The sequence below is a fragment of the Crocodylus porosus genome, unplaced genomic scaffold (genome assembly GCF_001723895.1).
Source record: "Crocodylus porosus isolate Cpor-Errol unplaced genomic scaffold, CroPor_comp1, whole genome shotgun sequence".
NCBI lineage: Eukaryota > Metazoa > Chordata > Crocodylia > Crocodylidae > Crocodylus > Crocodylus porosus.
In genome coordinates, this window is record NW_017728931.1 from 29,938,362 (window position 1) to 29,962,264 (window position 23,903).

Sequence of the window (23,903 nt, forward strand, 5' to 3'; positions counted from 1 at the left end):
AACCTCCCCTTGCATCCAGGTGTCACATCACCTGGTCATAGAAGGAGATGAGCTTAGTCAGGCACAATCTACTAGAACCAAAGCTGTATTAGCCATCTCTCAGAATGATCCCTTCTGTCAGCCTGTTGTGGATGGATTCTTTGATAATTTTTTCCAAGATCTTATCAGGGATTGATTTCATAGATTTCATAGACATTTGGGCTAGAAGGGACCCCGAAGGATCATCGAGTCCAGCCCCCTGCCCCAGGGGCAGGAAGTCAGCAGGGATCATAGGATCTCAACAAGATAAACATCCAAATGTGTTTTGAAGGCATTCAAGGTGGATGCTTGAACCACCTTCGGTGCCAGTCTATTCCAAACCTTGGGGGCTCAGACAGTAAAGAAGTTCTCCCTTATGTCCAGCTTGAATCAGTTGTGGCGCAGTTTGTGACTGTTCGAACTTGTCATCCCTTTGGGTGCTCTGGTGAACAGACGTTCCCCCAGATCCTGGTAAGCACCCCTGACAAAAGTATAGGTGGCCACCAGATCACCCCTGAGCCTGTGCTTTTCCAGGCTGAAGAGCCCCATGGCTTTCAGCCTCTCATTATAAGGTCTGTTTTCCTGACCTTTGATCATGCGCGTGGCTCTCCTCTGCACTCTCTCAAGCTTCTCCACATCCTTTTTGAATTGTGAAGCCCAAAACTGGACTCAGTACTCGAGCTGTGGCCTCACCAAGGCCAAGTACAATGGGAGAATGACATCCTGGGATTTGCTTGAGAAGCATCTATGGATGCAAGCCAGCATTTTGCTCGTTTTACTAGCCACAGCATCACATTGAAGGCTCATGTTCATCTTCTGGTCAATGATGACTCCCAAGTCTTTTTCTTCTGTAGTGCTAGCCAGCGTAGCACTGCCGAGCCTATAAGCATACTGCAGGTTCTTCTTACGAAGGTGGAGAACCTTGCATTTTAAGTGTTAAACACCATCAGGTTCTCATCCATCCATTTCCTGAGCCTGTCAAGATCTGCCTGGATCATCCTCCTGTCCTCAGCTGTGGATGGTGTCATCGGTGAACTTGGCCAGCCCACTTCTGACACCAATGTCTACACCTGATTGAGGTCAAACTGACTGGCCTGTAGTTCCCTGGATCTTCCTTCCTTTTTTGAAGATAGGAACCATATTGTCCCTCTTTCAGTCTTCAGGAACCTCTCCTGAGTGCCACGAGTTCTCAGATATCCATGCCAATGGTCAAGCTATGATATCAGCTAACTCTTTTGGCACTCTTGGGTGCATTCCATCAGGGTCTGCCAGCTTATGGATATCCAGCCTCTCAAGACATTCCTTCACAAGGTATTCACCAAATGTAGGTGTATGGTCACCCGTACCCTCATAGTCCTATGTCCTGTCAGGTGGGGTGACCCCATGTGAGCTGGTGGAAAACCAATACAAAATAATCATTGAGAAGATTATCTTTTTCCTAGGTGTCAGTTGTCAGCTACTCCATTCGATGCAGCAGGAGTCCAGTGTTGCCCTTATTTTTCTTTTGATTTCCTATGTATCTGAAGGAGGACTTTTTATTGTCCTTGATTCCTGTAGCCAGCCTGAGCTCAGTATCAGCTTTAGCTTGTCTGGTTTTCCTCATACAGGTGTGGGCCTGTGATGCATAACCCTCCATAGATGTATTTCCTATCTTCCATCCCTTATAAGCTTTTCTTTTAAGATTGAAGAGGTCCATGAGTTCCTTATTTAGCCAAGGGGGTTTCCCTAGGCCTTTTACTACCTTTCCTGTGGGCTAGAATAAATTTCCCTTGTAGTTTTAGGATCACGTCCTTAAGGAGCGGCCACTCTTCTTGGACACCCTTCCCTGTCAGATTGTGATCCATCAGGGCCTCAACAACCAACCTCCTGCGCTTGTGAAACTCAGATTTACTGAAGTTGAGGATTTCTGTGTTGCTGACTGATTTGCCACCTTTGCGATGGATAAAGAAGGTGATCAATTTGTGATCACTGTAAGGTTGAACCTTCCGTTCAAACCTCAGGTCACTCACTAGATCACCCCCTTTGGCTAGAACCAGTTCTAGCAGTGCCTCTTTTTGTGTCAGCCCATGGACTTCTTGAGTCAGAGCTCATCAATGCAGGTGAGGAAGATGTGCAACTGATCAGATTTGAATGGGTGAATGCTCCTGCCATGAGATGTCAGGGCAGTTGAAATCACCCACGACAACCATGCACTGAGAACATGCAGCCTCTGTTTGTTCCCTAGAGTATTCATGGTCAAGCTCTTCCTCATGGTTAGGAGGTCTGTAATAGATTTCTATAGTAATATCCTCTTCACCATATTCTCCCCATATTCTAACCCAGAGGGTTTCAAGTTGCCCTCCTTGGGTGCCTATGTCAACTATTAGGGAAGTGTACTGCTCCATGACATGAAGAGCTACACCTCTGCCCTTCCTCCTAGCCCAATCCTTCCTGTACAAGGTATAGTCACCTATACCTGTGGTCCAGTCATAGGTAAAGTCCCACCAGGTCTCTGTTATCCCTGTGAGATCATATTTGTTGTTGCTAAGCAGGAGGGCCAGTTCCTTTTGCTTGTTCCCCACACTCCTGGCATTAGTGTACAGGCAGCTAAGCCTGCCATTTGAAGCCCTTGGCTTCTTTGTGTGCTTAGGAGAGTCCTGTCTTTTGGCTGGAGTAGGGGTAAGTTTGATTGGGTTTCCTGATCTACTGATTATGTGTTTGTCCTCTCTTGGGCTTGTTTCAATGGTTGTCTGCCCATCCCCCAGCAATCTTAGTCTAAAGCTGTCAAGCAGGTCAGCTAATCCAATTGAAAAGAGCTTCTTTCCCATTGGGGTGAGGTGGAGGCCTTCTCTTCCCAGCAGGCTGCTGCCACTCTCCCTGAGGTGTGGACTGTGATTGAAGAAGCTGAAGTCTTTATAGTGGCATCAATGCTTCAGTTTTCTGTTTACCTGTTCAATACATCTTTTCTTCCTGTTCCCATGGCCTGTAACTAGGATGATTGAGGAGAAAACCACCTGTGCCCCCAACCCTCTAAGCCCAGAGCCCTGTAGTCACTCATGACCTGGCTGGGATTGCTCCATGTCATGTCATTTGTGCCCACATAGATGAGGAGCATAGGGTAGTGGTCCGTGGGCTGGATAAGTTTTGGGATCCTCTCATTTACATCCTGGATACAGGCCCCTGTAAGGCATCAGACCTTGTGGGTTAAGGGGTCAGGGTAGCAGATCGCACCCTCAGTCCTCCATAAGAGGGAGTCTCCCATAACTACCACTGTGCACCTCTTCTTAGGTGTGGCTGGTGGTTGCCTGCCTTCCTCAGGTGCCAGCAAATCTTCAGCCTCTGCTGATGTTGTGAGGGGTTTGTATCTGTTGTGAAGTTCTAGAGCATGGTGACCCTGGTGCAGATTGCCTTGGAGCCGAGACTACCTTTGTCTAAGTGACCCCTGGCTAGACTTCAGGGGAGTTCCTCTTGTCCACCCTCATCCTGCTAGCCTTCCATGCTCTTCCCTCCTCATTTTTTCAGGTGAAGAGCCTGGTGGTGGGCATCAATCGCCTCTTTGCCATCCCTGATGGCATGCAGCCTCTGCACCACAGCCTGGAGCTCCCATATCTGGAATTCCAGGGACTCTAACAAGGAGAACACCACAAGAGGGGAGGTGTCCTTGCTCCTGATTCCAGCCACCTGCATTCATTCTAGGCAGTCCCCCACAGCCAAGAGCCATGGACTCTGTCTGGGTGGAGGCTGAAGCCATGGGCTCCATCTGGGTAGAGGCCTCAGTGGTAACTAGAGGGGGGGACTCCAGCTGCAGGAAGGGGTGTCTTCAGGGTGTGGCATGTAACCACCATTGCACAGGTAGTAATCTGGGCTACTGCTGTACCAACCCTTCTCTTCATACCCACCTATGGCCTTGTGCCCTTCCTATGCACCCTCCTGCATGAAATCCCGCACTAACTCGCATGCTGAGCCCAGAGCACATCTGTTTGCAAGTTCAGTTCACCTGGATCTCTGGGGGCCTGGGCCAAGTAGGAGCCAAGGCGAGTCATGACCCTTCTCGGCTCCTCACAGCTGCCTTCTGCAACTGGCTAACTCTCTCCCATTACAGGCCTTGCTTACCTCCTAGCTGTGCTGGGGGTCAAGGTCAGGGTCCACTCCATCTTTCGGGGGTTCTGGGCTCGCAGGGGCATGACAGGCTTCTGCCCATGCATCTCTCACCACAGCTGGACCCCAAAGTGCGGCTTCTGCTGTTGGCGTGCCCTTTTAAATCTGTGCATGTACAGTGAGGCCACAGCCTGCATTGCACCACTCTAGGGTCTGGGGGATTCCTGGCCCACTGGAAAAGGCTGCCTCCATTGCTTAGGACATGTAAATCATGTAAGTGATGGCTGAATCTCTAAGGACATACTCTAGGGTGAGCTGGTCATCAACTTGGATGGACTCAACTTCATTTTGTTGATATCTGCAAGAAAAACCTTCATGAGCTGCACATCAATGACCAACACTGGGAGTCAATGGCATTGGACCGCTGTGAATGGAAAGCCTCTGTGAAGCAGAGCTTACATTGCTTTGAGATGGAGAGGGTCAATGATGAGATAGAGAAGAGGAATCGGGGCAGGCAAGGCTAAACGATACTCGGCATGCTGGTGCAAGCTCAACTGAGTTTGTATGTGCAACTTGCTGGAGGGTCTGCTTGTCACGCATCAGAGTCAGCCACTCGAAGCTGTGGTGGTACCCGGTAACACACCAAAAGCACAATCTTCATTGTTTCTCAAGATGAATGTCTGCTAATGATTGCTGTTGAAGATTTGTACTTCACCCAGGTATTAAAAATGTGAAAACATTCTCTAGAGATAAGGAGCATGAGGTATTGACTGAGTTCTTGCTGAAAAGGAACTCTGTCAGCAGCCTCTCTATGAAGAAGTTTTGCGCTGATTGCGGATTGGATTTTGCGCTGAAAGCTCTTCACTGGCAATGCCAACCCCCATTAAGGGCTTAATTTTCCACTCAGTAAAGCTTGTGTGGATGGTGTTTGAAGCCACTTCTCAAGCAACACTTTATAACAGCTAAATGTTGTACACATGCTATAGGTGTGAAACATATGGTCAAAAGAATAACTACAGGGATATGCAAGTGTTACATTTAGTTTGCCCTAAGTTTAGGGTTATATAAATGGCTGAGCATTCACAGGGCTTCAATCAGCCTAAAAATGGTATGCCTGAATGGCCTGGGTTAACTCAATCTAAAATGGGTCATCCCAACCTAACAAATGTCTGCACATCTTCATAGCACAGCCTCAGGGCTGTGCAAGCCCAGGAACTTGCCACATCCTCAGGGCTGTGTTATTTTAACACCCGCCCTAAACTGCTTGGCACTGGTCAGACCGCAGTTGGAATACTGCATCCAGTTTTGGGCGCCACACTTCAAGAAGGATGTGGATAACCTGGAGAGGGTCCAGAGAAGGGCCACGCATATGGTTAAGGGCTTGCAAGCCAAGCCCTATGAGGAGAGACTAGGGCACCTAGAGTCCTTCAGCCTCTGCAAGAGAAGGTTGAGAGGCGACCTTGTGTCTGCCTATAAATTCATCATGGGGGCAGAGAAGGGAATTGGTGAGGCTGAACTCACCAAGGCTCCCCTGGGAGTTACAAGAAATAATGGCCAAGAGCTAGCAGAGAGCAGATTTAGACTGGACATTAGGAGGAACTTCTTCATAGTAAATGTGGAATGTGGCCAAAATCTGGAATGGGCTCCCAAGGGAGGTGGTGCTCTCCCCTACCTTAGGGGTCTTCAAGAGGAGGTTAGATATGTATCTGGCTGGGGTCATCTGAACCCAGCACTCTTTCCTGCCTATGCAGGGGGTCAGACTAGATGATCTATTGAGGTCCCTTCTGACCCCAACATCTATGAATCTATGCTCCCGCTCCAGAATGGACAGACCCCAACCCTGCCATGGACCTGTCAGTGCTTATCTCCAACTGACGTACTTCCAGCTGTCCACATGAATGTCTGCACATAGAAGAACTCAACTCAGATTTAAGTGGCTCAAAGTAAGCTTCCTAACCTGTGTCAGGTAACAGTCACACCTTCATAAAATATTTTCTTCCACTTTTAAGATTGTGCTGAAAGCTCAGTCCCACTCTATATGTTGGAATAGATTGAGATGCCACATCTTCAACACCCTACAAGTGCTTGGCATGCTGGTCAGTACCATCGACCTCATGTGGGAGCCCTACAATGGCTATACTATCACAATCATCTGTTTGCCAGACGAGAAGATGCATGTCATCCCTATCCAGCCTGGAGTGAAGCAAGGCTGCACACTCAGCACCATCATCTTCAACCTTGCAACGAAGTCACATTCACAGGGTGTAAAAGCCTAAAAATGGCATGCCCGAATTCAGAGGCCTACCAAATGTCTGCATATGTTCAGAGTACAGCCCCAGGCCTGTGAAAGCCCAGCCACTTGCCACAGCCCCTTCTACTTCAAAAAAAGGTAACATACATCAATTCTGAAGTAAGTGTATGGGAACTATATGCAAATTGTTATAGCCATGTTTAATTTCAAGGGGTTTATTTTGTTTGCTTTTTTCAAATTTGCTCCTCACTTCCAGGTACTCAGGGAGAGCAGGGTCTGACATTAAGGAGAGGGGAAAGGGGCCACCAGGGGAAAATGTTAAGAGGAAGCAGAGAGCAAGGGGGGTCTCTAACCATGAGATTGTAGCAGTGAGAGGGGGCCAAATTCAAGGTAAGCTTCCAATAATTAGATTCTATACCTGGAAAATTATAACAAATTTATAATTTTTCTATATATAGAATTTAATTACTGGTTATCTTATAATCAGGGCCATCTTTTTATTCAAATAAATATGGTACCATTTTTCCATGGATTGTTTTTTTTTTTTTTTTACCTTTAACAATATTTTTTCAGCCGCACTGCCTAAGCACTTTGAACATTCAGTTACTGGTTCTCTGAGGGCTTATGAGTTCTCTGCTTTATAAATAATCCTATGAAAAAGCCCTTATACACACTCATTTTTCATTCTGGTAAGCAAAATGCTACCATTCTTCTGTGTGTTGCTTAGGGTAAGCACCTACCTGTCTTTCTTTAATTAAAACAATTAAAAGTTCCTAAAACTTTATAGAAAAAAAATATCTCTCTCTCCTCCCCCCCTCCAATAGATGCATGGATATCCAGGAAAATAGTTAAGGGAGAAGGACACTCCTAATAAGTTTGATATTATACTGGTCTGAATATGAATCTGAACCCTTATCATCAGATGGGTTACTCCTTAAAGTATATCAGAATATGCATTTGTTGAAAAGTTTAAAAAGCACAGAAAACATTGGAGGTTCATGCACTCACATTAACTGTTGATTTGGCTCAACCAGTCTAATGTCACTTAGGCTAGGGACAGCAGTTACATATAAACCAGTTTAAGTGATCAGAAACTGGTTTAAACCTGTAACAGAACACAAGCTCAGTGCACATAAACCAGTTTCAAAATCACTTAAACTGGTTTAAGATAAACCTGGTTGAATGTAGTATCAGACTTAACAGATTTGGGCCAAACAAGTTTATTAAACTTCTGTCCTGACCCCTTCCCAGTTCAAATTAAATCACAGTCCTGCATCATCCCAGAATGCTTTGCAGCCCTGGGCTGGGCTGTGCTTCTGCTCCAGAGAGCAGAGCTGGCCCCGCCCCACTGCTGCCTAGCTGGAGCCATGAGGGCTGGCTGACAAAAGGTTGGGGGGAAGCAAGCCCAGCTTGGAATTCAGCCCAGTCTGCAGTGAGATGTGGGGGGACTTCTCCCCTCCAACCCCCGTCCCATCTGGTGTCTGGGGCCAGGGAAGGGGGTTAAACATCCCTTCCCCCACTCAAATTTACTGCTGGCTGCAACTGTGGACTACAAATCCCAGAGGCACCTGGAAGCAGGAAGAGGAAGTGATGAGCAACCCTAAAGAGTCCTGCTGCTGCAATTCTGGACTGCAAATCCCAGAGACCTTGGAGGCAGCAGGAAGAGGGAGTGAACACACAGCCAGATCTGTGCTCTAGCACCTCCCAGCTTCTGGCCTGAGCCACTGCAGGCATGTGGCTGCATTTCCTGTATCATGCCTGTTTCAATTTAATTTGTGCATCTTAAACTAACCTGCAAAGACTGAACTGATTCAGCCTTGTGCTTTTTTCTACACCTAGCCATAATCTCTGTACTGCAGATAAATAGCTAACAATGTGAAGTATGAAGACACAATGCCAGGTCCTTTGCCCCTCTTTCTTCCAGTGTACTGTTCCCTCTCAAAGATGACCTCTCAAGGACAACCTGCCATCAGATGTAATCATTAACACAGCTGTTTGGCTCAGGCAACTAACAGCATGTTGAAGAGTTGATGAACAAGAACAATGAATCCTTCATCACAAGAACTGCTTTTCTCTGGAAATATATTTGTGTACCCTTACAAAACTTTTAGAAAAGCTCTTAGACTGATATTTTAGTTGGAAAAGAGGTTCAGGAGAGAAGAACTGATATTGCTGTTTCCTTACCTGCATGTAAGCATTACTGGATGGATAGCCTGGTTTCTGGGGCTGGTGTCTTTGATCCTTAGCTCTACCAGGTGCCCTCACAAACTTGGCAAAACAAGAAAACCACTGTAGTGGTGCTCCCTCCTTATGACTATTCTGAAGATCTCTGCCTTTAGCTTGCTTTGCAGCTGCCACAGGAAGTGCATCTGGAGTGGCATTACCACCATGTTTTAAGGGATTCGCATACCTAAGTGGGAGAAGGGGAGTTGGCAGAATTGAAAGCAGACAATTCCAGCCACATTTGGGGTGTGGTGAGGACATATTCTGAGCACTGAAGTAGATATGGGACTATCCTATCTCTTTGCATTTTATCTTTTTATTTAAACAGTCCATAAGCCATTTGTCCATGTGACAGATTTGAATTGAATCAGGTTGAAAAAGCCAAGGTATTTTTTCCCACCACCATAGATTAGAATTTTTAGTTTTTAAAAATATCATTTACACATTTGTAATTGGTAATTTTGCAGTTCAGCAATAAGGGTGACCTGGGCAGCACATTTCTGCTTTTGCTGAATTAAAACAAAATATTTTTTCCTGAGCTTCATGACTTTACCAGTGCTTACTCCATGACAAATTTAACATTCAAAGGCTGCTTCCCTTCTTCCAGGCACCGTAAAATATGAGGCACTTATGCAATCATAAATAAGAGTAAAATAGATAGTAATGATATGCATGTTTATAAGCCCTGTTAGTTGAAGATCTCAGAGAACTTAAAAAATTAAGTTTCATAATTGCCTTGAAGGATAGTCATGAATTTTTATTGCAGAAGGCATCAGCTGACATTGGTACAGAATCTCAAGGGTTTGTTTTTTTTTAAATAACGTGAAGTCATAGAATAAAATGCTAGGTGTGCTAGGTTGTTTGATAGGTTCTCTTGATGATCTGTGACTAGCAACCCTCGGACTTCAGCTTCCATTTAATTCCTCTAAACACTATCAACTGTGAGGGCAAAACAGACTTCCAGAAACTGAGTGTGTCTAGACATTCATACTACTCCAGTGTTTACTGTGCTGGAATTTATTGCTCCCAGGTGCCACAATGTCATGTGTGCCTGGGACTGTAGCCTGTTGAACTGGGTCAGAGTACTGCCAGCTGGCAGAGAGCCCTGGGAGTTAGCCTGTGAGCCCAGGCCTGCTCTGACCCAGATCAACATGCTGCAGAGAGACTGAATGGGGCAGAAGGGTGCTCTAGTTTGGGGCTAGCCAGCAGGCAGCCCCTACCCTGAAGTACCCTCATGCCCCAGTCAGCTGTCAGTATCTACACATACACTGCTGCAAAGTAAAAAACTCCTCAGTAGGGTATTATTTTTTTTATATGTACTACCCTGCTGCAAAGTTTATTAGTTTACTTCAGCATAATAGCCTTGCATAGACACCAAGATATTTGTCGCAGAGCTAATTGGTCTACTCTACAGTAAACTTCTCATCTGAGTATTGGAGTCTGGACTGCGGCTTGAAGGGGTGCAGCAGCATAGATCCATGTCCAGGGCAACCACACAGCACCCAGCATAATACCAGCTCTGGCTGCGCCAACTACAGCAATGTGATCAGCTTCCACTGCAGAAACAGCTAGCTTCCCCCCCATCCATCCAAAGGTGGCACCTGAGGTTGTTGTCTTGGTCACCACCTCTCAATTATGCTACTGGTCACCTGAAAAAAGATACTGTCTGCTCAATGTTTGAGACCACCTCTGAAGGTTAAACTTTTTTACACAAAAATTAGAAGGTTAGAAAGGAGTATTATGATCATGTAGACTGACGCAGGTGACAGAATTCACCCAGAAATTCCTATATTATCTCAGTAATTCCTGCTCACTGCACTGCACAAGAGTGGCTATTATTACATTTTCTACAGATCATCTGCCAGACAGCCAGATGAACTGGGGTCACCAACCATTTGAAGAAATGGTGGCCTAGTGACAAATGCCTCTGTGTTTCATACTTCCTGTTCCCTGAATCTAAAAACCTTCCTGCTACCAATGGAATCTTATATACTATATTTGCCAATTGCTTGCAGAGGGAAGGGAGGGAGGATGAACCTAAATACAAGTCCTTGTAAAGAAGAGCACACACAGCATGAGCCACTACTGTATATTTCTGTATATTCACTCTGCTTTCTATCTGTTTAAAGGAACAAAGGGCTCAAAAAATGCTATTTTTAAATCAATATCCTCTTTAGCCTCATTATTCTATTTTTTAATGGTATAGTAGAGATACTGCACAGAATCTGATATTTCTTATGGTGACATATATCAGCAATAGAAAAAAAAAGAAACTGTTATTTTACATTAGTAATCTGTTATCTGATCTATATTTTGATAGACTCAAGTTGATACTGTATCTGGTTAAAGCAGATAATTGGAACTATCTGTGGATAAAGTCAACACATCACCAGTGAAAACTGCCTTGAACATCAAAGTTTCCTCTCTACTGTGAAGTTTGGGTTAGAAGTAATTCAAGGTTGCCCACTGGGAATAAAGCTTATATGTAGCAGCATAGATCAGTGTAATTAAAGCTCAATAATCCATTCCAGGGTATCTTAATCACAAATCATCTGTACAAGGATCTCTCTTGAGTTGAACAGTGATAAGACAACATGTTTAAAAGCAATATGTGCATGCTTAGACACATGCATATGCAAGCATGATCTCTCTCTTTTATCCAAATACTCAGGATTTCAGTAATAAAGCCTAGGATCTGGATCTGATTTATCTTGTACAATACTTGAAGTATTTTTACAATTACTCAATTTCAAAATCTACAAGGACCATCTAGAAAAAGGCTGATATCACAAGTATTGTTAGACTCTGATCAAATTAAATTCCTTTAAAAAAAGTAACATTTGGTCTTATGTTGAAGTATTCTCCATAATAATCAAAAGGACAGAGTAGCAGAGAGAAACAAAAATATTCCCAATACATTTCAATTACACTTCAGCAATAATGTATGCATGCTCAGGAAAGCAACTACCTCTCTCTGATTATCATTGCAGATTGTTAATTAAAGGGATCAAGGGAATTTCATTGCTTCAGGAATACTGAAAGAAACAAAAGGACAAACCGTTCGAGCCAAACTTTGCTGGAAGCTGGTGCCTTTCTGTAGATGAAGCTGAATGGAAGTGGCTGCCTTGAGGAGACTGTCATGACTACCCAAAGTCTGATCACTGCAATTTGGAGAGAAGGAAAAGAAATCATTTCCACTTGCCAATTGCTTCCTACACACCCCATAAATTATATTTAGATTAGTTTCCAATATTCTGTTAAACAAAATGTGATATAGGGACACTGTTTCTTGATTTGTATCTGAAGAAGCCTGTTAGAGTTTGGTTAGGGCTGTTTTTTCGGGGATGGGTGAAAGAGGCTGAGGGTGAAGTTACATGTTAGACTTAGACCACACCGAATCTCTGGAATGTTATGCAGCTTCAAAGTTAGAATGTGATGTGGGCATCACACATTAAGGGTTCATACCCTTTCTCACCTGCACGGCTCAGACTTGCCACTAGAGGGTGGCTAAGAGCCAGGATATCTGGACTTGTTGTTGGGGAGGGAGCTGGCAACATTGTATCCTGGGATGCTGGGGGACTACAGATTGCTAATTTATCCCTGTGGAGAAAACTGAAGTTACACTAACATGAGCTGGGCCCAGTTAACCCTTGCCTGAAGTGGCCTAACTTTGACATTCTCAGAGAGTATTTAGGACAAGTTAATAAGTTTTAACTTCTGAATGCTCACATTTTAAGCACCCTTAGTATGGCCTAAGTGTAACATGTTACTTCACCCTAAGAATCACCAAACTTAGTTGAAGTTCTGATTTCAAATATATTCTATGAAGGTCAACTATGAAGGAGGAGGGAAAGTATTGCACACAAATAGATCTTTTAGCATTCAAAGTCATACTCCATCTTTGGAATCTGTGCTGTGTGTAAAACCTCAAATTACCTTAGCTTATGCAAGTTATCTAGCACAAGATGACAGATAGGTGGCTAATGAGAAGTGATTGCTATTGTTACTATATTTTGTTAGCTAACTTGAAAAATATTAAAATTACATTTGATCCCTATATGCATAAAGACAGTTGAACCACGATCCCAAAATGGGTCAGCTTCTCTGCTCCACCAAATTGATTAGGTGGCAGCAAAATGTGGCCCACCACAAGGGTCGTCCACAGCTGGAATGGTTTTGTAAGGCAGGGATCAGCAACCTTTTATTAATGGCAGGCTGCATTAATGCAGCTCAGTCCCAAGTGGGCCATGGCTTGCAACCCAGCCATTACAGTTTTCCTTACTGTTGAATGCTTCCATGTGCTGCTGATTTCCTCTGCAACTGAACGTTGCCACATGCCGCTAATTCTCTCTGATGCTGAATGCTGCCGCATGCAGCTGATTCTGAATGCTGCCAATTTCCCCCTGCTGTGGTAATCTGGATAAGATATCTTTGCAGGCTGGATGTGGCCTAAAGGCTATAGGTTGCCACCCCCTGTTTTAGGGGCTGTTTCTGACAACTCTTGATAGAAAGTGTATACCAAAATAACTGCTAAACCCCACCCAATTCTGATAGCTCCTTTTAGCAATGCTAGGGATTGCCTTTTAGCTGAATGTTTGACCTTGTATTTAAATTTTATGGGGGCTTAAAGCTTTTGCACTGGTTTTCTCTTGCTCTCTTTTTCAAACCAGATGAAATAATGCAAAAGTAAAGCCCAACATACATGTTACAAATTAAAAATCCCTGGGGTTTAACTGGTTTACAAAATGGCATTGATTTTTGCAAGGACAATTTATTTTTTTCATTGGGGCAAGTTAACATGCATCAGTTACATATTCAGTTTATCTTCTGTCAGATTCATGTTGCTTCATTCAAACCTTCAGACATAAAACAGCCAGAAGCAATGCTCCAAATGTATACTGCTATTCAGTTTGGCAAGTTGTTCTCTAGCCTCTGGGCCACTTAGGAAAAACAGTTTCTTTCAGATTTATCAAGTGTCAGGGAAGACTCAGAATTCAGATGGAAATTGGGGTTATCTCCATCTAAGAGCTGTACTCGGAGGGACTGCAGTCAAGTTTATTCTGTTTACTTTTAAAATGAATGTTCTTATGAATAATCAACAGAAATAGGAGCCTGCAGAATGTACTGTCACACATGTCGGTCTCTGGTAAAAAAAGAAATATAATTTTAAATAATTAACTAGGGCTATATATAGCTGTCATTAGATACAATTACAGAGAGTTCAAACATCGGGGGATTTATCTCTTTTATGATGAGTAAATGCTCTGCATCTATTCCACATGGTAACTAGGTAAAAGGCAGGCCCCTTACTTCCAGTCACAAAAAGTGTAATTGTAGATGTGGCACTGTGACAAATGCACAGAAGGTTGCAGAAGGAGAAACCCATTTTCATTTGACAGAATAAATACCTAGAGCAAGGTCTTTTGACAGTGCTTCTGTTCATTTGCAAGATTTCTTGGTGTCAAGGACATGAAGAACATATTTAGGAGTGAAGAAGAGTGCAGAAGCCAACATACTGGAGTAATGAAATATTTGTGCTGATGTAAAGCATGTAGCTATTATATCACTACCTTGCTCAAGTCCCTTTACTGACTACCTGTCTCTTTGCACAAGAAATTTCCACAAGAAGTTAAAACGCTTTATCGTCACTGCTGGGTCTCTTCATCCTCATTCTGGGTCTCTGTACTACTTCCTGCATCTCTCTCCTTTTTTACTACTTTCTTCTTTTTCCCTTGCTTCTTGTCTCACTGTTGTGTCACTTTTGTCCTATTCTTGCTTTCAGCCTCCCCTGCTTCCATTCTTCTAGGACAACCCTCTATACGCCTACAGAGTTCTCCTTCAAATACCTATATATTCATCTTATTTTTCACCAATTATTTCCACTCCCACCCTTCTACCTTCCACTCTACTTTACAATTAGTAAGTCTAACAGGAAAAATATTCACAAATATATGTGTGTATGATAAAAACCCTATTTGCTATGCCATCTTGAATTGCTATACTATCTGGACTCCCCTTTCTGCCAATGTTCAATTCGATTTATACTACAGCACTTTGCTGATTGAACTACACTGGTATGCATTACTGGTAAAGAATTTCTTGTGCGGATGCAGTTTATACTGGTAAAAAAGGTCGTTTGCCTGTCTAATTATTAAACAACACTTTGCCCCCCTCCATGTTCGCTACGCAAAACAAGCTACTTCAGCAAAGATGGAGTTTTGCTAGTATAGTTGCCTTTACCCTAGGGCAGTGGTTCACAAACCTTTCTTTTGGCAACCACACTTCTGGGCTAATGATTTCACTTTTGCAATTTGCAGCATTTGTGACCATACTTTTAAGTACTATAACCCCTCATTTGGGAACTACTGAACAAGGAGCTTCTGCTAGCACGTCTATCTTATGCTCCTCACTAAATTTCTGAACACCATAGCTATGGCACCATAGCAATGGTGCAGCACCATTTTGAAAGAAGTTTAATTTGTAATGACAAGAGAAAATGAGACTTAGTTTTACGAAGAACATATTAATTCAAAAGGTGCATGTTTCTAATGATTCTAATCTACATGAAGATAACTTTGTCCCTTCTGTAATTAATAGCTTAAATTTCACTTTGAGAGAAAACCAATTCCTATTTAAGGCCTTAATCTTCAAAGAATTTAACAAGGCAAAAATGTCATCGTTAAAGTCATAGAGCAGCCTGCAAGTGTAAATTATGAAGGGGATATATGCATGGAAATGTTTTATTGTTTTTCTGTTTACTACAGTGGCTGAGTTTTGAAAGCAGTAAGCTAATCATACTATATGAGAGTGAAAATGGGATTCAAAACTATATTTTAAAAACTTTAAAAAAGGAAGAGAAAGAGAAAACCCCACATGAATAGGTTCTGCACTACAATTGGTTGTTCTTACTGACAACAGCTACATCAATAAACAAAAAGGAGACTGACAGACTTTTATACAGCCCCATGCTATGCTTTACTAGGTCCTTTAAAATGCTCTGAGCAAGTGGCCTATAATTCTAAAGGCAAAAGTCTGCATGGAGGATTGATTCATTACTGTCCCATGGCAAGAACTGTTTTTTGGTTTGCTGACTTATGCATCAGAGACTGCTTAACTTCAATATAATTTATTTTTTTATAACATCTTTCATAAAAAGGCATCATAAAACCACATTTCAGTGGCATCTGTTCACATGCTAAAGTGAAAATGAAAGTTTGCAGGCAAGATTTAGAGAGAAGAGGTAATGCTGTTGGTTTGGGTGGAAGGGTGATAAAAAGAAGATTTTCAGATAGGCACTGCACAAACTAAAAGGTGGAAATGAAATAGCTAGTTTAAAGGAATATTGAACAGGTAGCAGGGAGACCAGGGAGTCTGATACTTTGAATCCAGAATTGTAAAAAAATAAAGTAAAAAAAAAAAACCACCCCCAAAACACAGAAGATCTAGAAGATCAAATCAATTATATTTGAGAACAAATAGAACAGCTGGTGAGGATGAATACTTCGTGCTTACTTGGGTTGTAGAATTATGGACTATAGATGAAGATTAAGCATTAAAAATGGAAATGACATGAATACATTGAGATGTGATACAATTAAAGGATAATTTAAGATGATGGAAGAGGCAGAGAAAAGACAAACATGAATCCTGACAGTGTTCTAGAGATGGTGTAAAGCAGACTTACAAAAAATGTAGAGAGAAAAAGGTATCATTTAGTCTGTGACACTCCTAGCTTTCTGAGCTTGGAAACCAAGCAAAAATTTAAATTGAAAACCAGAAACTGAACATAATTCTAAACCAGAATTTCACAGTGGACACTGTGGGCCTCAAAACAAGGTCCTGGATCTAAACTTCCTTTAATTTGTGAGGTTGTTGTGAATATAAGTTTTCACTCAGGAAAAGCTCAGATACTTCAGTAGCTCAGGGGCATACAAAAAAAGTGAGGGGGATAACAAATTTGCATCTTCACTGATGTGCCAATGCCACATGCCATGTTATTTCAAGCTAAGCTACAAGAATGTATTTATTCACTTCCAGCAAAAAAAAGTCATTCATGTAAAGATTCCAGGCATCAAAGTTTTTGGATTCTACTACAGGAGACATCATTAAGTGCTTGATAATACAGTTCAATCTCATAACAAATGCATGCCTTTCCCAAAATCCCATTGGCTCATTAAACCACCACGAGGCGAGGTACAGTTCATTGGGTAGCTCGGAGGCTTTATGTTTACTATCAATGTGACTATAAAAAGAAAGCAGGGGCAACATTTGGGCACATAATCCTCCTTGCTGCATTATAGTTCAGAAACCTAATTCTGGAATTCACCACCCTTCTGTATTTTGTCAGTGTACTTTCAAATTTACTATGCACATTCAAAGAAGGATAGCAAAGAAAGAGCAGCTCATAATCTCAGAAATTACAGATGGAAGTCCAAATTCATTTCTGAATCATCCCTACAGCCTTCAAGTTAAGTTACCTTAGGAACAGCTTTGGTTCAGGGTTTCAAAATGTATTTTAAGGGCTCTGATGAGGAAGAGAAAAGGGATCAAAGAACGGTGCAGGGTAGAATTACATCTGTGGAGGCCAGATCTTCAGCTCAGTGTTTTTTGAACTATGGTAAAGAGGGAAAGAAAACTACTGAGAACATTATTGACCTTGTTTCACTGCTAATGAAATATGCAGAGATTCTGCAAGTACAGCATTAAGACAGTCCACTATTGATGAGTTCTCTTCCAAAAAACTGAAAATAAAGCTGTTTAGAACACACTGTACACTGTACTGAGACATACTGAGCTCATCCTCAAACAATGGCTTATTATTTCCATTTTATTAGCAATTAATAGGAAATGAGAAGGGGGGAGAAGGGGAAGGGAACCAGACCCTCTTATTCATCACAGATCTAAGATAAATGGAAATAAGGGTCTTGATTCTCATCTTCCTGGGTCCTGTTTTGAACTAGCTTACTATTCTTCATTTTAATGTATTTGCTCCTGTTTTACCAAAAAGTGAGCAAGTGCAGAGCCAGCTTAGAAATGCTAAGGAATTCATGTCTATATCTTGAGCTTCAAAATGTATTTGATTACAGGCATGTGAACTTACTTTTCTAGTAGCTTTTATAGAATTCACCAGTACAGTACATAGATATGCTCTTTATTACCTGCTAGAAATGAAGTTCCAAGTTACTATCTGATGCTCTGAAAGGCCTACTTCTAATGATTCCCTCACACTGCACGTACACATAACGATCTCTCTTCACAGTCATACACTCAGTAGCATCTTAGTGCCTTCATTTACTCTACTACTGCTATATACTGTAAAGAAACACCACCTTATATGGCAAGACTTCATAGCACTTGTCTTCCTTTATTTAGTAGTTTTCATGATTGCAGAGCTACGAGTTAAGTGACATCAACTCATACTTGTAATATTTCCTGAGAGACATCACAGGCATTAGCATCCCCATTTTAGGCATAAGGGAATCATGACAGAGAGAAAGGCAAAACTAACTATACAGAGCTGCACAGAAAATTGAGACGAGCTGGAATTCGAGGGCAGGTGTTCCTACCTGTTTGACCAATGCTTCCAGAAGTAAACTATGCTGCCATCTGAATACAGACCAGTGTAAACACAGTATATTACAGATGCTTAAGAAATTAAGCATTTGAAATGTGACTGGAACAAATCCCAGTGTGTGAATATCTCCCAAAACTTGAGGAAGATGAGCTGAAGATTTGTGTCTTGTATCCACTGCTATTACTCTTTCCCTATTGCTTTGTTTTCAAACACAGTACAACACTTGAGTATTTGGTGCATTGCATATACAATGCAAGGAACAGTCAACGGCATTTCTTAGTAAGATACGTACTTTTGTAAAAATTCATCAGACCCACACAAAATGAGAAAACACTCTTCCTGCTCTGGATATTGATCTGTGCAGCGGAGGATCTCTGCAATTAAGTCACGGACAATGCAGCTAGCTGTAAACAAAGATAGCAAGAAAAAATTAATAGGATTTTGGTAGAGAATTGTTGGCAAGATTTTGTAGCAGAGAATATAAGATTCACAGTGTAATTGTTAACTACTGCTGCAGTCTAGCTCCATCAAGAGGAATCAAAATGAGTCGCAACTGATTTAACATTTATTTTTTTTCCCTGTGACTTCACAGAAGAGTGAATTTTTGCCATTTATCCTATCCTGAACTCAGCCTTGTTTTGAGAGTACATGTGTCTTAAACTATAAGCTGATCAACTATAAATCAGGAATGGAAGAGACCCAAGTAATTTTCCAAAAAAAGATATACTTTTTTCCCCATTCTTGTTGAAAGCAAGTCTACATTACCCATAGCAAACGGATTTCTTCTCTTAAACAAGGCCCAAAAGCTATTCCAGAGATTTAGCTACCAATATAACCTGCTACATCCATTTCACTTAACCATGCCCGGCAATGGCTGGGTGCAGCACTGCATACAGATGTATATTAATAGGTCTTGAGGAATATAATTTAGTGGTCTGAGGATTTCTTCCCAGGCCTGCATCCACTTTTTTGTCACATCAGAATGTGAATAACTGAGCCTGGGGCCATTCAGGAGTTCAGGCACAGAGCACAGTCAAGATGGCTGAACAGAATCTGAGGACAACCAGGTCAGGGAGCCAGGAGGTCAAGCCAAGAGCAGGGACTGGGATCAAACCAAATCTAGAAGACAGAAGATCATGTAGAGAGCAGAGCCAAGAAGCAAGCTGAATTAAGAAGCCAGAAGATCACACAGAGAGCAGGATAGAGAAACAAATCAGCAGGAACAACACAGAGATCCAGGGTCAAGTTAAACCCTGCTGCCCAGAGGCTTTGTGGACCATGTCAGGAGTTTATATGGGGAAGTGGAGGGTCAGCTGACCCTAGGGCTAGGGACAGAATTACACATGAACTGGTTTAAGTGATCAGAAACTGGTTTAAACCTGTAACAGAACAGAAGCTCAATGCACATAAACTAGTTTCAGCGTTTAATCCATTTTCCATCAGGCTGAGACCTTTTGGGAGGATTTGGTCCCAAAATGAAAGAGATTACATACAAAGATTATGTTTATTCAGGGTATGTACAATCACTACATTTTGAAGAAATATTTTCATCCAGTCAGATTGTCTACAACCCAAATAACCAAAACATAAAGAAGTTCATAAGTGTTAGGGTTGGAAGGGACCTCAATGGATCATTGAGTCTGACCTCTGCCAGTGGCAGGAAAAAGTGCAGGGGTCATGTGACCCCAGCCAGGTGTTTGTCCAATCGCTTCTTGAAAACCCCCCAAATAAGTGAGACCACCACCTCCCTTGGAAGCCCATTCCAGATTCTGGCAACCCTAACTATGAAGAAGTTATTTCTGCTGTCCAACCTAAATCTACTCTCTATCAGCTTGTGGCCATTGCTTCTGGTTATTCCAGTGGGTGCTCTGGTAAACAGAGCATCTCCTATTCCCTGGCACCCTCCCCCCCACTGGTGAATTTGTATAGTGCCACAAGATCCCCACACAGCCATCTTTTGCGGAGACTGAAACGTTCCAAGTCCCTTTCTTCATAGGGCCTTCTCTGCAGGACTCTAACCATATGAGTGGCCCTCTTCTGGACCATCTCAAGGTTGTCCACAACCTTCTTGAATTGCAGCGCCCAGAATTGGATGCAGTACTCCAGCTGCGGCCTGACCAAGTGCCACAAAGAGGGGAAGCATCACTTCCCTGGACCTATTTGTTATGCAAAGTACGGTTAGCTTTGCTACTTACTTCTTCACATTGATGGCTCACATTCATCTTGGAGTCGACAATGACTCCAGGATCTCTTTCTGCCACTGTGCTGCTGGCAAGGTCATCCCCAGCCTACAGGTGTGCTGGTGATTCCCTCTCCTTAGGTGCAGCACCTTGCACTTGTCCTTGTTGAACTGCATCCTATTGTTCTCTTCCAACTTCTCTAACCTGTCCAGGTCCACCTGGATTTGGTTTCTTCCCATCACTGTGTTTCCTTTGCCCCATAGTTTGGTGTCATCTGTGAATTTGGACAGAGTGCTTTTCATGCCCTCATCCAGGTCACTGATGAAGATATTGAACAGCACTGGCCCAAGGACTGATCCTTGGGGGATGCCACTCCCCACATTTTTCGAAGTCGATACCAACCCATCCACCACCACTCTCTGCGTATGAGCCGTAAGCCAAGTTGTAGGGTTTTTTTTAAGTTTAATCCCTTCCAACAAGTCATATTTTGTCAATTACTCAAAGATCAATACAAATATAAAAAAACTGCAATCCAACCCTTCTCGCCATTGTTACCCCTGCCAAAAAAAAAAAAACCCAAACAAAAAAACCAGATGTTGCGTCTGTTTTGCACCACAGTATGGATACATGACAGCAGTAAATTGGCTTAATTAGCCAGCTAAATAGAGTTTTAGGGGCAGCTTTGCCTCAAAACAGTCATGGCATGCAAGAGAATCTGGTCCAGATTTTTCAGGCTTTTTTTTTTTTTTTTAAAGGTAGAACAATAAATCCCAAATTATTTTTCATGTGACTCTGAGGAAACAAATAAAAAAATTCTCAATGAAAAAAATACCAAAACAAACAAAAATAATGTCTTCAGTTTAAATGAAAAATAACATTTTTTGGGTTTCAGTTTTTTCTGAGAAAAAAAATCCAATGTCCACATCTTCATTAATGATGTGGACATTGGCATCAGAAGCGGAATGGCCAAGTTTGCCAACAACACCAAACTTTGGGGCAAAGCATCCACACCAGAAGACAGGCAAATGATCCAGGCTGACCTGGACAAGCTCAGCAAATGGGCGGATGAGAACCTGATGGTGTTTAACACCGAAAAATGCAAGGTTCTCCACTTTGGGAAGAAAAACCTGCAGCATTCTTATAGGCTTGGCAGTGCTACGCTAGCTAGCACTATGGAAGAAAGAGACTTGGGGGTCAACGTTGACCACAAGATGAACATGAGCCTACAATGCAATACTGCGGCTAGTAAAGTGACCAAAACGCTGGCTTTCATCCATAGATGCTTTTCAAGCAAATCCCGAGACGTTATTCTCACCCTGTACTCAGCCTTTCTGAGGCCGCAGCTGGAGTAATGCATCCAGTTTTGGGCTCCACAATTCAAAAAGGATGTGGAGAAGCTTGAGAGAGTCCAGAAAAGAGCCACATGCATAATCAGAAGTCAGGAAAATAGACCTTACGATGACAGGCTGAGAGCCATGAGGCTCTTTAGCCTGGAAAAGCGCAAGCTTAGGGGTGATCTGACAGCCACCTATATGTTTATCTGGGGTGACCACCAGTATTTGGGGTAGCGTTTGTTCACCAGAGCGCCCCAAGGGATGACGAGGTCAAACGGTCATAAACTCCTGCAAGACCGTTTCAGGCTGGACATAAGGAAGAATTTCTTTACCGTCCGAGCCCCCAAGGTCTGGAACAGTCTGCCAGCCGAGGTGGTTCAAGCACCTACATTGAACACCTTCAAGAGCAAATTGGATGCTTATCTTTGCTGGGAACCTATGACCCCAGCTGACTTCCTGCCCTTTGGGCAGGGGGCTGGACTCGTTGATCTCCCGAGGTCCCTTCCAGCCCTAATGTCTATGAAATTTATGAAAAATGTTTCAGTGGAAACAAAGGGCATCTATATACCCCTGAGAGTGCTCCAACTCGCTGTACTTACAATGCGTCGGAGCAGACTAGATTAATTGCGTCTGCTGGCGCATTGTAATTACTGTGCTCCAGCAGACTCCCACATCATCTGTATCAACATTCCTGCACTGAAAAATGGTGGTGGGGGCACTTTAAATAAAAGTCATTCAACAATCTTTAGTTAAAGCACCCCCACTGCCATTTTTCATTGCGGGGATGCTGATACACGTGACACTTCAGGCACTTTCATTAAAGTGGCTCTCGGGGCCAATCTAAATTGAAGTGCTCCCTCTCAGCATCTCCTGGAGCACATGTATAAATACCCCAAACTTCTCTGAGAAAAATTTCGTTTTAATTTAGATTTAATTTAAAAATATGTCCAGCCCTGGTTTGTTTACTTTAAATTTCTAGTCCAATAACCATTTGCAGCTATAGTAATTTTTCATAGCTTGTTTAAAGTGTGAATTTCATTAATATTTGTTTCCCGAATAGATACACACAAAAACTAGAGAAACATACTCAGTAGTGTTGCATTACAATGATGGCACAGACTACAGGCAAGTGATTCACAAGCAGAGATACTGGTTTTCTCTGCTTAAAAATAGCAAATTCTCTGATTAAAAGCACAAAATCTGCATTTTTCTGTGATTAAAATGAAATGCCACTATGTATATATAGGTCTCAGCTGAATACAATATGTTATTGATATATTTACAATTTTAAATCAATATGGAAGCCTAACAGTACCTCAATCATTATAATAAAATAAATTCTAAATGCCTATATATTTTGGCATTTGATTTTGGTGTTTTTAATCAAAGAAAAAGCAGAACTCTCCCTGCCCCTTTTGGTCACCAGCATGCAGGCCCAGCTGCAGCTGTCCTACCACCCCCCCGCACTTTGTGGCAGTTCTCATATACCAGTGCCCTGCCCCTGCCCCTCACTCCCAAGCCATAGGCTCCACAGCCCTGCTGGTGCCCCTCACTCCTCACCCATAGCTCCCTGGCCCTCCTGGTACCCCTTACTCCCCACATCCCAGCTCTACTGATGCCCCTCACTCCCAGCCGGCAGCTGCCCACCCCCTCCAGGTGCCCCTACTCCTAACCAACAGCTCCTTGTCCCAGCTACTGTCCCATACTGCCCAAACCACAGCTCACCACTCCTTCAGCCTTGCTGGTACCCCTCACTCATGACCTGCAGCCCCCTGGACCCCAGCAGTGCCCAGGCCCTGGCTGCCACTTGCAAGAGGCGGCAGTTGCTACAGCCAAAGCAGAGCACAGAGCCTGGCTCCCCTTCCTCCATGTTCCTGCACATGCTGCCACCAGTGGGCAGGAGATGCCAGGAGGTGCAGGTCACTGTGCCTTGCCACTCCACTCTGTCCTGCCATGCTGGGTCCTAACCACTAGGCCATGGAACCTCATGGGGGAGGGCAGCAGGGTGGGAAGCCCCAAACCTGCAGCAGGCAATCTGTATCTGCCCCTGCCCTATGCACAAAACTGTAGGGCACTTGCCCCTCATGCTCCCCCTCCCCCCTGAGAGTGTGCGCAATGGCAGGAAGCAAGCTCCCAGGCCACCCCCTAGATGAACCACCCATGGTTCTGTCCATTCACTGCCCAGGCCCTGCAGCCATGTATTCCTGCTCTGGCCCTGAGCCCCAGGACCCACATACCACCTTGGC

At 43.1% G+C, this 23,903-nt stretch overlaps 1 protein-coding gene across 1 annotated transcript in view; it reads right to left on the reverse strand.

Annotated features, from left to right (window-relative positions):
- The window catches only part of PIK3C2G (phosphatidylinositol-4-phosphate 3-kinase catalytic subunit type 2 gamma), a 340,743-nt gene that overhangs the window by 310,401 nt on the left and 6,439 nt on the right, over positions 1-23,903 (reverse strand). The window contains exons 4-5 of the mRNA XM_019543878.1: positions 18,436-18,547; positions 8,531-8,756 (exon numbers count right to left, since the gene is read on the reverse strand). Coding sequence (XP_019399423.1) covers positions 8,531-8,756; positions 18,436-18,547 — 338 coding nt within the window. The remainder of the gene's footprint in view (positions 1-8,530; positions 8,757-18,435; positions 18,548-23,903) is intronic.